Below are 14,368 nucleotides of genomic sequence, written 5' to 3'. Positions count from 1 at the left end.
TGTAGATGGGACACACGACACCTGAGTGATTCCAAGCAACAGCACCAAAATTTGGTAAATTTTTTAATTCATTTTTTTCTATTGAGCTGAAACTTTGCACAGTTTTCCAGTTCCATCTAAATCGTCATTTTCCGATATCAAATCTTCAAGTTGAGCCACGACTAACTTTTCAAAAGGGTGTATGTGAAAATGGTTCAAAAATATTCAAAAAGCTGCACAGCAAAAACGGTTCGTTCGATTGTTAGACAACTAAATAAAGATTCCAAAAAAAATACACACAGTAAAAAAAATTTTTTTTTGCATTAAAAAACATAATTTTTGACACAAAAACTCAAATATCTCAAAACCCTATCGGAATACCAACGGGAAAATCGGGAAAACGGTCCATTATATTAGCTATCTAACATAAAAATTTGGTGATGGTAAACCAATAAATAAAAAAGTTATGACATTTCAAACATGTCACAATTTTCACATTTAGTAGAAAAAAAAAATTTTCGGTGTAAATTATTACGGGAACCGCAGTTTGTTGCTGATTTTATTGTTAAGGGCCTTGCGTGAATTAAACAAGTCGTTTTCATGTATTCATTAGTATTATGTATATTATATGTATAAATATTATGTATATGTATAAATATTATATGTATATGTATATATGAATAAATTAAAATGAATTAACAGATTACACGAAAATATTTTTTTTTTACCAGGATATTTTTTTAGAGTATGATCGATGAGTTTCTAAATGTTATATATAAACTTTTAAAGTTTTGGATTTGGGTATGCGTTATGAGATCATGAAAACATTTTATTAATACTTATTTATTTATTTATTGTTATTCAATTTTTTACAATATCGAACACTTTTGCATCATTATCAGTACAGTTCGAGTATAGTTTTGCTTTAATTTTATTTTCTGACAATGGAATGAGACAGTGAAATTTTTGGGTTCCTTGGATCGTTTTCGCGTTATTATATTGCTCGCTGAGCTCTGATGCCGTTAATTCGTACTCTTCAGTAGTAGTAAAACAAAATGATAATTTTGTTAAATCTTCTTCTTTTCTGCGATTCGCCCAATCAAATAGTTCTTTTGCAGTTTTAATTGGATGCTCACGTTCTTTGGCTAAACTTGCTCTTGTGGCCATGCGCTTCATGGTTCCTCCAATAGCATCACAAGGACCTTTGCCATGTGACGTAGCAAAGAAATGCCATTCTGCATCAATTCCGTACTTTGATTTAAATTGACATAGGCTCGAAAAATTCTTACGGTTTTTGTACTGCGATGCTGCTCCATCAGACATGAAATATATCTTTCTGATTTCTTTATCCTTATCAACGCGTAAAAAGTTAATCATTTTGGCAATGAACATATTTACAGATACTGAGTCGTGTCTTAAATCTTCGGAAATTACAATAAAACTAAAATGTTCAATTTGCGTACTTCCATTGAAATAAATAACGAATGGATGAATTGTAGCTTGTTGTACGTTCCAGTGATGGGACTGCACTTCATCTTGCAATACAAAGCTATAGTTTTCAGAAAAATCACAAATGACTAAAAATTCACCATCTTGTAATGTATTTTTCGTATTTTTTAAAAAGCGGGATTGCTCTGTTTTAATAAAGTCGTGAGGAATTAAACTTTCTAATTTCAAGCAAAAAAATGACTCAAACTCATCTACAGGTTTTACAATAGTTTCTAGGTCACACCTATCCGTGGTCACCCATTGCTCAAATGATAACTGATCAATATAATTTTCTTCAAACTCAGCGAATAAAGTATTTTCCAATGATGAAGAATCTGGACAATCCGAACAAGATCGTAGATAGCAATTTGATGTTGTATTTTCACACAAAAGACTACCAGTTAACATTTTAATATCCTTTGATAAATTGATTCTTTTCAAACTATGTAAGATTAGGTTAATATTTTCGTGTGTTGTGCACACACAAACATTATGTGTTCCTGAATTGGATAGAAGCTTGCATTGCCTTGGACGAAGGCTTGCAAATGAGGAAAAACCTACCTTAATATTTTCGTTAATTTCCTTGAAGCGTGTATACGCTTCTTTCAAAGTAGTCATCATTAATCGTTTTTGGATTGCTTGACGCTTTCCATCTTTTTTTACAGATACATAATCTTTTTGGCCAGGCATAGCTCTACTTACTTCATCGTCTTCAAAATATTGAATTATTTTTTCTTTTGTCTCATCTGTTAATGAAGTACTCGACCTAGCATTTTTGGTTGCAAGACAGTTATTTTTGAATTGTTTTGCCTCTTTTGCTGTATTTCTATTGGTTTTGAACTCATCAATGGCGTCTTGAATAGACCACGAGCTTGGCAGCATCGACAAAATCAATAATTTTTCTTTCCTTGTCGTGGCTAGATTCGAGAACCTTTCCTTCATATTCATAATTACCTCATCGTAGTCTGTATTTTCCACATCCTCAGGTCCTGAAGAGGTTTCTTCGTACAGCTTCGTTGATTTCACGGTATTTTTTCTCGGGATAATTGACGTAACCCATCTTCGTCCATTTAATCGGAGTCACTTTTATTCCAGCTATCCCTTTGTTGAAGCGTTCGATGTTGACCTTCTGGATGCACTCATCTTCTGATTGATTTGTTGAAACAGATGTCGCTGATGGTACCGTGGCAAGACTATCTGCACTTGGTACTTCTGGTAACTCCTCAGTTGTTGTCGGTGCATCTAGTAATTCCTCAGTTGTTGTGGTTTTCGAACTTCCTGCAACCTGATCCACCGATGATGTACAGATTGCCCGTTTGTCAACGTTTAAACGGCAGGACGTACAAATGCGTAAATTTGTATTCAATGTAGACATTGGAGCATAACCAGCCGCTTCCAGTTTATCTATGGTGCTTTCGGTGAGATTTCGTAGCTCTTTCGAACACTTTTTTTCTGCAAACGGCCTGCAACATTTGAGAAAGCGACTACTCATGTTGCTCGTTAGATTTTAATAAACAAAATCACTTTTAAGTTTTTACTGACTAGTTTGGTGTCGTTTGCTTGACAGAAGAAAAATTTTACAATTAAATCTTTTATAACCATAGTGGTAGTATATTTTTAGCTTTTTCGTGAGTATGTTCATGGTATGTACCTATCATGTTTTTGATGTTGTTGAAGTTACTCCCAAATATGATTAACAAAGTCTATTCTCTACCAAGGCGGGGTATAGACCCAGGTGAAATCAGATTTTAACTTTGTGGAGAAAACCAGCGCCGAGAAAACCGACCTGCTTTACGTATACTAGATCACCTGGGTATAGACCCGCCTTGTTCTCTACGAGGTAAACTTTTTGCAGGTAAACTAGTCGTATACCTGTATAGAAAACTTTTTTTGTAGCTTTTGTCTTCAATATTAGATTTCTTATAGGTATCTTTTATCAAAAGGTTTCAACACTATTGAGAGAATTTTTCTTCAGTTACGTACAATAAAAAATATGACACTATCAAGACTTTAGATCACAACACTGGATCGCGTCTAACTCTTTCTAATAGATGCTATAATAGTTATGAATAATTAAATAAAATATCATGAAAACAACTTGTTAACCTCATGTGGTACCCTTAACAAAAAATTCAGCAACAAACTGCGGTCCTAAAAAAAATTAACAATGAAAAAAAAAATTTCACTAAGTGTCAAATTTGTGAAATATTTGAAATGTCATAACTTTTTTGTTTATTGGCTTACCACGTTGGTATTCCGATAGGGTTTTGAGATGTTTGAGTTTTTGTGACAAAAATGATGTTTTTTAATGCAAAAAAAAAAAAAAATTTTACTGTGTGTATTTTTTTTTGGAATCTTTATTTAGTTGTCTAACTTTGTTTCTTTAGTTGTCTAACAATCGAACGAACCGTTTTTGCTGTGCAGCTTTTTGAATATTTTTGAACCATTTTCACATACACCCTTTTGAAAAGTTAGTCGTGACTCAACTTGAAGATTTGATATCGGAAAATGACGATTTAGATGGAACTGAAAAACTGTGCAAAGTTTCAGATATTTTTGAAATGGTCGATCAGAATCGACTTGCATGCCTCCGTGGAATCCCTCACCTTCCATCCACTCCTCCGGTAATACTTCCTCCTCCTGAATCTTGGAAATAACCCAGTGCAGCGCTCATGCCAGTGCATCACCACCATATTTTAGCAGCTCGCTCGGTAGTTGGTCCACTCCAGCGTCTTTGTTGTTTTCTACCTTTTTGAGATCTGGAGGCTGATGTCTTTCGTCCTTCGCGAGTGCTCACAAAGTTGTTTCTTTGCCACCCTTGCTTCTGGCCACATCACCATTAATGTCCTTTTCGCCACCTTTCGACCACCTCACGTTCGTTCATGAGAAGAGTTCCGTGACAGTCTCTGCAGTCGGCTTATGGCACAATGCCTTCAAGCGAACGGTTCAGCTTCTCGTAAAACTTATGTGTGTCTTCAGCGCGGAACAGCTCTTCCATCGCTTCGCTATCTTGTTCTTCATACTGGCGCTTCTTTCTCCGGAATATCGAGTTTTGTATGTTCCTTGCCTGTTTATATCGTGCCTCGTTCGCTCTCGTGCGGTGTTGCAGCATTCTCGCCCAGGCTGCATTTTTCTCATTTTTCAGCTGCTCGCATTCGTCGTCGTACCAGTCGTTTCTCTGATTCGGAGCCGCTGAACCTAGTGCTGCTGCAGCGGTTGTGCCTTCAGCCATCTTCAAAAGTGGCGGTGCCAAACTGCTCTTTCATTGGTAGGGCCAGTTCCAACTGCTGCAGGTGTTGCTCGATGTTGAGCCGCGGCGTTCGGCTTCGACGCGAGTTGGTCAACGTCGAGCCAGGTAGATCGTAGCCGCTCGATGTGGGATGTAGTTCGTCATAGATTAACCTGTCGTAGCTTGCGAAACCAAGTGACTTGCAACTCCATGTTCCAAGGTTCCAATCGTAATTCTTTTTTTGTCGCGTGGTCTATGCCGATTGTTCCGGGTCGGATTATCGTGTCGCTTCTGTTAAACGTCCCAACTAACACTAGGACGATCGCGCTGATGGGGCTACCACCTTGGATTTAGCTGTGTGCGATACACCATTTCGCTCTCAGCCGCAGATCCAGACGCTGTTCGAGCCGTATTACATTGTGAACGTCTCGAGGCGTACCTCCTCAATCAAGCTGATGTCAGAAGGACAACAGGCTGCACTACCAGCTAAGTACGCAACCCTTAGCTGGCGGTCTTTGTCATCGTTTGATCCGTGGAAGCGTGAGGTAGAAACTTGTGAGGACCAGAGCTGTGTTGGACGCTCCTTCCTAGTTGTCGACTCATCGTTCTGCAGCCCTGCGTCTGATTACAAATAGAGAGCCGGATCCTATTCTCGGCACTTTTGATTCACTTCGGCAGTGGGGTTTTTCGAATGCTACTGAGTTAATGTTTGGCCTGGTTTTAGACAATCCGGCCTAGAAAAACCCTCCAAGCCAAAGTGAATCATGGAAGTGCCCAAGTAGCTCTGATATCGATATGGCGTATGTTCTAACCATAATCTAGATACCTGCTTGGGAAAAAACTTAAAGCATCCGTTAGTTGTCATTCCAATAACGAAAATATGTTGAAAACGTGATAGCGCTTACGTCGGTCTTGCGAACATTGGCAGTTAGTTGCAGGCTATCGACATGATGGAGACACCATCTTCTATGGTGACAGAGGGCTCGATTGGCTTGTCAGATAGATCGGGCCCTGGACATCCTGTGTAGTGCAAATCGCTGCAGTTGATATAGGGCATGTTCATTGCCTGGTTAGTTGCAATAAAGCAAAATTTAAGCAAAAGAGCGTTTTCACTACTGCATGCCTAGAACGAAGATACTCTATATGCCCTCGAAAGCTGAGAAAATGTCCAACTCGAATATATTTTTTACTAATTAGATTCAAATCATTAATATGGTCTTGCTGAGTAGCTGCGTGTTTACAGCCACTACTATTCGGGTCGCAGAAGCACATTAGAGGTTATTTAATATGTAATTAGTTGGCAAGGAATAAAAGATCTTTCAATGGTTATTTAATTATACTTTAAGTTGGGGGGCTGCTAGGCCGTCAGATGACCTATAATTGTCATCGCAGCTCGAATTTAAATTTCGGTGTAGAACAAATTAATCCCAAAATCAATTTTTGAATTTATATAAACATAGACATAATTTTTTGAAATAATATATTCAATTAAGCAAATTTGTAGTAGAAATATACAACTGTCAATTCGTGTTTACGGATTTTTTGTTACGATTGTGCTTAGTTTTGATTTTCTCAGTCTTTTAGTGTTTAGGAACTAAGCCGATTTGATGCACCTCTTAATTTTAATATTCATCCACCCAACATACTTTTCACGTGCTGAAAAACACACTAAAATGTGCAAAACTTTTTTGTTTCTCGATGGATTATATCGAAATTTTCAGAATTTCCCCAAAAACTCTTCTAGTTTACTTGGAAGTATGGTGTTGGGGTACCATAATTGGTCAAATCGTTCATTCAACGGATATCTCAAGATCTTGATGAGCTAGGAGGCTGGTGCCTTCGGCAAAGTTGTGGGGCAGATCAAGGGTTATCTGGCAGTAACAAATCTAATTGGGAATTAATCCGCTATGTGGTGTTAGTAACAAAATCCCTTCAATTTTCTGTATCACGAGATCGTGATAAGCTAACTAGCTTCTGCAAAGCTGCTCATCAAGTAGTGTTTGTAATACATTTTCTTTAATATATTATTAAATGTATATTAAGACTCTGATGAGCTAGAAAGTTGATGTCTTCGACAAAGTTGTGTAGCATTTTAAGGGCTATATGGCAGCGACAAATTTGATAACGAACGTATCCGCTAGGTGGTGCTATGACAAATTGTCTTAAACTTTCTGTACCTCGAGATCCGTATAAGCTAGAAGGTAGGTGTCTTTGACAAAGTTGTTCAACAAATCAACACAACCGGTAATGAACACTTTTTCGAAAATATTGTTAAGGTTTTTAAAATAATTTATTAGACGAATATTGCAAAAAAAAAAAACATTTCACTTTTAGTAATTTTTGTGCTTACATGTCAATGCCCTACGCATTGACTATCGAATCAAGCGATACAGCAAACCCATTGCATTTCAATTAGTCATTGAATTAACTTTTCATACTTTTTCTATAAAAAATGTTGTCCATATCGAGTAAATGAACTTCGACTCATAAAGGTTTAAATACCTCATAACTCAAACAAATTCCAAAAAGTTTAGTTATCAATGACATAATATGTTAGTACAATGGCATTTACTTCTATTCAAATTGCACTAACATAAAATATGCTCAACTTGAAGAGCATCGGAACCCTCGTTTATAACACTTAGGGGGAAGTCCTCTATGGCCGGACAATTTGAATTTTCCAAAAACGAATAATGATATCTAGATTTTAGTATTCCAGGATTATACCAAAACACATTTTTGCAATGTATACAAACTATCATGTTTTCATGTCCAAATGTAAACAAACAGTAGCTTTTAAAAGTTTCACTCTGATACAATCTACCAAAAAATGCGAAACGTTGAAATTTCATACAAGTGTGGCTACAAATGTTTCTTATAATTTAAGCTGAATTGTCTCCGCACGTTGATTTCAGTAAGTTTTGCATCAATTGCAATCAAAATTTATTAGAAAATGTAGAATTTCAAAGAAAAGCAATCTTTTTTGTAAACCATTGTGAGTCCCTTACGGCCGGACACCTCTTGTCCTCTATGACCGGACAGTGAAAATGTTAACCTTATGACTGGGATCTAATCTATAATTAGATTTTTTCATAAACTTAGGGTACAAAAAACAAAAATAAAGCATAAATAACAAAACTTTCGGTCCTTGGAGGCCTTATAAAGTCTTTAAACATAACGCTTCCAAGAAAAATGATCGCATGAGAAGTAGCCACAAGATATGATGTACAGTCATCTCTCCATAACTCGATAATGAAGTGACCATCGAGTTAGCGAGATATCGTGTTACAGAATACTAAACCAGTGCAAATATGCGATTCAAGGGACTATGGTTCTCTAACTAGATATTGAGATACGGAGATCAAGTAAGGGAGAGTTGACTGTACCAAAGAGCACACTTCAACCTTCTAGCTGACAAAGAAATTGTGAAGAACTATAAACGCGTTGAATTCCCGAAGACATTTTCATCTGAATACGAGCAATCGCTAATGCAACATGAAAGATGACATATGGCGAATCGATCTATGGCGCGGATCAAGAAGGAGTTTAGGGAACTGATCTATGAACTCGCTAATATGCTTTATACGCTGTACATCATGCAAAGATTGAACACACAAGGCATGTGCTGACATACGAAGCACCCCTTGGACTTTCTGTGGGTGTGGTGTATACTTTGATGGTGAAAATTATTGTGTCCGGCCATAAAGGACTCATTTCAGTACACACCATTCTTGGTACATAAAGTAATCCACCATAAAAACGAATTGTAAAGATTTTTTTTGTTCTCATGTGAGTTTTTACTTAAATTAATGTAATTTTTTTATGCTGTACAAAAATTAACGGTAAAACTATTGTAGATTTTGAAATATTACCAAAAAACAAAAAGTGTCCGGGCACCTGTAGGGTGCTTAATTATACATCTAATTCTTTTATTGGAACAGAAAAAAATATGTTTGATTTACGCTCAATTAAAAATTGCCAGGCATACAAAATTTGAATTAATAAGCTCGCTATAAGGAAAATTTATGTCGTTTGAAAAATTGCCTAAACACATACAGTCTAGCCAATGAGGATCTTGGGATAGGAATATTCCTAAAAAAATACGGCAGTGCAACTAAACAAGAAAAAGATATACCTTATTTGACACTATCATATTTAAACTATCTAACATTATTTGCCGAAAACAATAACCTTCTATGTTATCATTTTCCCGAAGTAGATAAGTTGTTTGAATATGTCATTAGTGACATCTAGGGAACAAAATTTGAATCAGTTATATCATTATCAGGCATATATTGACGCTCTGAACTGTTTGGTTAAAATTCGAGATTTTTTGCTATTCAAAATTTTAAGATGCGTATGATTGGATAAATTTGTTGCTAACTCATTCTAGTAGATAAATAAATGTTCAGTTTTCCACCCCACACGGCCCTTGGTCTATTGAACAATTTTTCCGAAGACACTAATCTTCTGGAGCATAAGTCTCTTAGGACGAGGAAGTTTACAAAGTTGCTTCATAGCTTTTGATCTGTTGATCAACTTTTCCAAAGACTAGTTTATCAGGATCTCGAGATACAAAATAATGCAAAGAATTTATTACTAGACAAATGAATTCCCAATTAGTTAGTTACGGCCAGATGGCTCCTAGCTCATCAAGATACGAAATTAAAGCAATTGAAGAAAATTTTCCAGCGCGATGTGTTTTCAGTAAGACGTTTCAAACAAGATTTGTTACTGCCCTTGATCTACTAGATATAGAATATGGAAGAAACTTAGCTATAAACGCCATCAAGCGGATAAATTCCCAATCAGGTTTGTCTCTATCGGTTCGCCCTTGATTTGTTGAACAGCTTTATCGAATACACTAACCTTCTAGCTAATCACGATCTCGAGAAATTGAAAATTAAAAACATTTACTTGCGCCATCTAGCGGATTAACACTTCAGTCGTAGCGCTGTTGTATTTTGTACAACACTGGTGAAAAAAGCTCGCTTTTCGCTCACAACAGCAGCGTGGTGGTTCTGACGGTGATGAACCGCGCGACGTTAAATACTAGGAGACACGCATCGAACGAGTTATTCTGTCCATAATTTGTTTCTGTGATACGGTGAACGGTGATACAGTTCCGATCAAATGTAAAAAATGGAGAATTCTTGAAAATAAAGCTCCGCAGAAGAGTAGGATTCGAGAATTTTATAAAAGTTTAAATCCTTGTCATGGGGAACTCCAGAATAAGCCTGTTTGTAACTTCTTGAAGATTTCGTAGGGAAAACCCTCGATATATTGCTGACGAAATAACTTAAAAACCGCTGGTGAAATTTCCTGTAGTGATAGTTGGAGAAATTTTGTAAATAATCCGAAAGTTATGACTGGTAGATTTTCAAAAAACAACCTTGAACGAGTTTTTTCAGGTCTTATTGTTTTATGAACCTTATAAGCATTGTGTGGCAGCTCTTTGGAAGTTTCTTTGAGAAATTTCTGAAATAACCTTTGACTCTTAAAAATGTTCGAAGCAAGTTCTATATCAGAAGGTTCAAGAGATGATCCCTGAAAAATTTGTTTAATGAAACATGAAAACAATAAAAATAACTGAAATGTTTGCTAGCGTTCTGGAAAACCACAGAAGAAATGCCACCGAAATTTCCAAAAGGTATTACCAAGCGAAAGATAAATCCTGGCTTCAATCAGGTATTTCTTGTTTATCTGTTTATTCGAAAAATTCCAACAAGTATTTAAGCAAAAAAGTTTAAAACATTGAATGAGGCAATGCTGGAGAAGTATTGAAGGATTCTTCTATAAATCTCGAAAAATTCCTTCAACTTGTTTCAAGAAATGTTTTGGAAATAAATTTCCAGAAACTGCCAAAACTAGAAATAACTCTCAAAACTGTCATAAGACACTTTGAACCGATGTTCAAGCAGAATGTTTATTTAGGAGAATTGGATTGTATTTTTGAAATTCGCTCTTATTGTTTATCTATTCACTGATTGAGTGATTTTGAATTGTGTGCTATAAAACTCATGATCGGCAAATAAAATGTTTAATGAAATGTTAATTTCCTATAATATAAGAATTGTTAGACGTTCACTTGAGATGCTGAATTTCCCGGTAAAATCGAATATTTCTATTGCAATTGTGGGCTTCGTGGCCGTGCGGTTAGTATTACCAAGCATTTAGCCGCATCATGCATCATGGATAAGATTGTAGTACATGAAAGTACATGAAAGAGTTATTACCAGCAATCATGGTGATACCCAATATCGACCCATCTATCTAAATCCTGTCGTGTCAAAATATATTCATCACACAGAAAGCAATCAACTCATACTCACTGCACTTGATCATCTTATTTTACTTTTCATATTTATTCTGTACCACCATGCACTTCTTCTGACGCCTAACACGACCGAGACGGGATGCCAGATCGCAGAGCTGTGTACCCGTCATGGGCAATTAAAATTATAATCATTCTTGCGCATTCGTTTGCGTTTCAACATGATTTGATTTATTTTTAAAAAAGATGCAAAGTGGTTGTTGGCATTTGTTGAGTTGTATGTTTAATTCCGCAGGCGTATGTCAAGGGAATGTAATTAATTCGAGTCATGCGTTGAATTTCAGGATCTGGAAACAAAAATCGAAACATTCGTCGCTTCATCACAGAGCTTGAGTTCTCAGTATCCGGAAACGGCCCAGTATGTCCTTACAGAAGCGACCAAAATCCGTAACGAGTGGGCGGAGCTGTTCAACACGATTCAGGAGTACAGGAAGTTGACCACCATTGCCATCCAGTACTACGAATTGATCTCGATGGTAAGCTTGGTCCTAATGTTACACCATATACCAGATATACTCACGAACTTGTTGTATTTTAGGTGGAGAATAACTACCGCAATCTGAACGCCGATCTGATCAACGCCAACAACAAGTTGTTGATCCTGAACAACCCAGACATCGCCAATGATCTGGTTCAGCAAATCGACAACATTCTGAAAGCATACGAGACTCAGCAGCTTGACACGCTGAAGCAAATTTCTTCGCTATCCTCTCAGCTTTATGGTCACGACAGCACTGTTTCGCTGTACAACGACAACTTGAAACTGTTCCAATCATTCTACAAAATCAAAAACGATCTGAGCGATCGCGCCAAAGAACTCACCGAACAACAGCTGCTTGAGCAGCAGAAACAACAGCAGCTACTAAAAGAAAATCGCCAAAATGGTTTCCATGAAATCACTACGACCACAACCACCACAACTCACAACGGCCTCCCGCAGCAACAGTCCTTTGAAGTCCAAACCGTTGACGAGGCTCAATACCTGCAAGAACCCCAAGCACCCCTGGTCATCCAAACCGTTGAGGAGTCGCACCACGAGCAAGTCCACGAGATTGTGACCGCTGTCGAGCCACCTCCATCCCTATCGGTTCCTCAGCCTCTCTCGGACGTTTCCGTCCAAGAGGGCCAACGTGCACAACTACAGTGCGTCATCTTCGGCCACCCGACACCGACGATCGAGTGGTTCAAAGACGGCATCAGCATCCAGAACAACCCAGACTACAAAACTTCCTTCGACAATGGTCTGTGCAGCTTGACGATCGACGAAACCGTCACCGCTGACTCGGCCGAGTACCTTTGCCGAGCGATCAACGACGCCGGAATCGCCGATTCGCCGGCTCGTCTGACCGTAACCGAACTACCCCAACCCCCGAAGCCTCAGGGAGTGCCTCCGGTTTTCTCGCAAAAACTGGAAAACGGCACGGCCACTGAAGGACAACCCTTCCAGTATCGCTGCACGGTCACAGGTAATCCCCAACCCACGGAAGTTCACTGGTTCAAAAACGACACTTGCATCGACGGTTCGCCCGACTATCGGATCGTGTACGATCCGAGTTCGGGCGAGACGTCACTCGCCTTCGAGCAGGTATTCCTCGAAGATCAAGCTCGCTACGTTTGTCGGGCGAGTAACGAGTGCGGTTCCGATGAAACCACGGCCCAGTTGGCCGTCGAGCGTACGTACACCTATTCAAACTCACACGATCTTTACGTTTTTCGCTGTATTAATCAACGATTGATTTGTTAGTTTGCTTGATTTGATGTTGTTTAACAACCTACCGGGAGGCGACGGTGTCCGACTTTAATCTGGGTAGATTGCCAAAATGGTTGAATTTCAATGTCATGCACACACAGAATCACGGTTGCGTGCGAAGCTAAACAAGCAACTTTTGGGTCGCTTCAGTGTTCGAATGGGATCAGCTGTTGATTGATCGATCGATCTTCGGTTGTATCTATGAATCTGGTGAGGTGTTTAGTGTGCTGTAGTGTTCACAAAGTAGTAGCACCAAACGGTGAAGCTTGTTTCCGTGATAATTTAGGGCGAGAAGAAATGGTGAGGTCATTCCTAAGAGGTACGTTAAATTCTGTCCACTATCTTTGAGATGTATAACTGTGACCTTCGTTTTTTCGAGGTAAAACGTTTTGCTTAAATTTCCGTTAAAAATATAATTTTCTATATGTTTCTCAAATATTGAGGAAAACTCATTGCAATAACTTCAAAAATTAAGTATTTCTTACTGTCAGAATCTTAATCTGTTACTATTTTTAAAGGCTTTTATATTTTTATTCTTACAAGTTGAACAATTGATATATAATGGACAAAAAATTTGCAACTTTTTGGATTTTCCATACAAAATGATCAACTTTGGCTGGCTAAATCTCAATTATCTATGGACCGATTTGAATGAAACACAGCGCAGCAAAAATGACACTTTTGCGTGTCTCAGGGATCAAATCATGTGTCTGATTTGGGGTTGCTGAATCTAATGCTGTTCTCAGAAATTTCCCAGCACGTCTCAATTTTTTAGCTACAGGTCGCCAAAGTCGTATAAAACATTGGTTGTTTTTAAGTTCACCTAAAATTTGAAGTATATTTTATCAAACTTTTTAGTGATCTTTTCCACCAAGCATGCAAAAGAGGACTTAAACTTTCGTTTTAAATATATTTTGGTTGAAATTTTACGATTAAATTCAGATTAAACCGATCTTTTTCCACATGTTTGCAGCCTCCATACAAAATTCTTCGTTTGTCTTATATGGCAAAATAACTTTTCTAAACCATCAAGAAATAATTTTTCCGCTTCAAAAATATTACAAACTTTGATGATAAGTATTGTTATACACATGCCCGGATTTGGAGGGGTGCCGATGGAGTTAATGCCCCGGGCCCCCCGATTGAGGGGGCCCCCCGAGAACTGAAAAAAAGTGAAAGATGAATTATTCTTTACATTAATGATCTATAATTTAAAATACATCGGAGATATCGTTTTATTGTTAGCATTAAATTTCATACGATTTTCATCTGTATTTTTCAGTTTTAATGAAAATCCTTCTATTCGGCAATAAAAACCATCCAGGTTAGCGTTAGCGTAGATACGGCATTCTTCGTAGATTGAATACTCGCAACATTAATGTTTTGTTTGATAATCTCATCGAGACTGCTTTCAGAAACAAGGCAGGGAAAAAAACCGTGATCCAATGAAAACCATCAAAAAATTTGAAAATCTTCTCGGGTTAATATAAAGCAAGTAACAGCCTTTTAGATTAAATTACAGTGCTCTATGTTCTGGAATGATCCTGTAAAATCGAAGATACTCGGTAATGCATACATTTTCTTGATT

General features: G+C 37.6%; 1 protein-coding gene across 16 annotated transcripts in view; it reads left to right on the top strand.

Moving 5' to 3' along the window:
• The window catches only part of LOC5566335 (titin), a 446,003-nt gene that overhangs the window by 284,519 nt on the left and 147,116 nt on the right, over positions 1 to 14,368 (top strand). For 15 of the 16 annotated variants that reach the window (XM_021841039.1, XM_021841049.1, XM_021841034.1 and 12 more), the window contains 2 exons: positions 11,315 to 11,506; positions 11,569 to 12,703. In XM_021841039.1, the coding sequence (XP_021696731.1) occupies positions 11,315 to 11,506; positions 11,569 to 12,703 (1,327 nt within the window). The remainder of the gene's footprint in view (positions 1 to 11,314; positions 11,507 to 11,568; positions 12,704 to 14,368) is intronic. The other variant, XM_021841035.1, reaches the window with a different exon arrangement.

Source organism: Aedes aegypti, chromosome 2 (genome assembly GCF_002204515.2).
Source record: "Aedes aegypti strain LVP_AGWG chromosome 2, AaegL5.0 Primary Assembly, whole genome shotgun sequence".
NCBI classification, from domain to species: Eukaryota; Metazoa; Arthropoda; class Insecta; order Diptera; family Culicidae; genus Aedes; species Aedes aegypti.
This window is presented reverse-complemented; position numbering and strand designations above follow the sequence as displayed.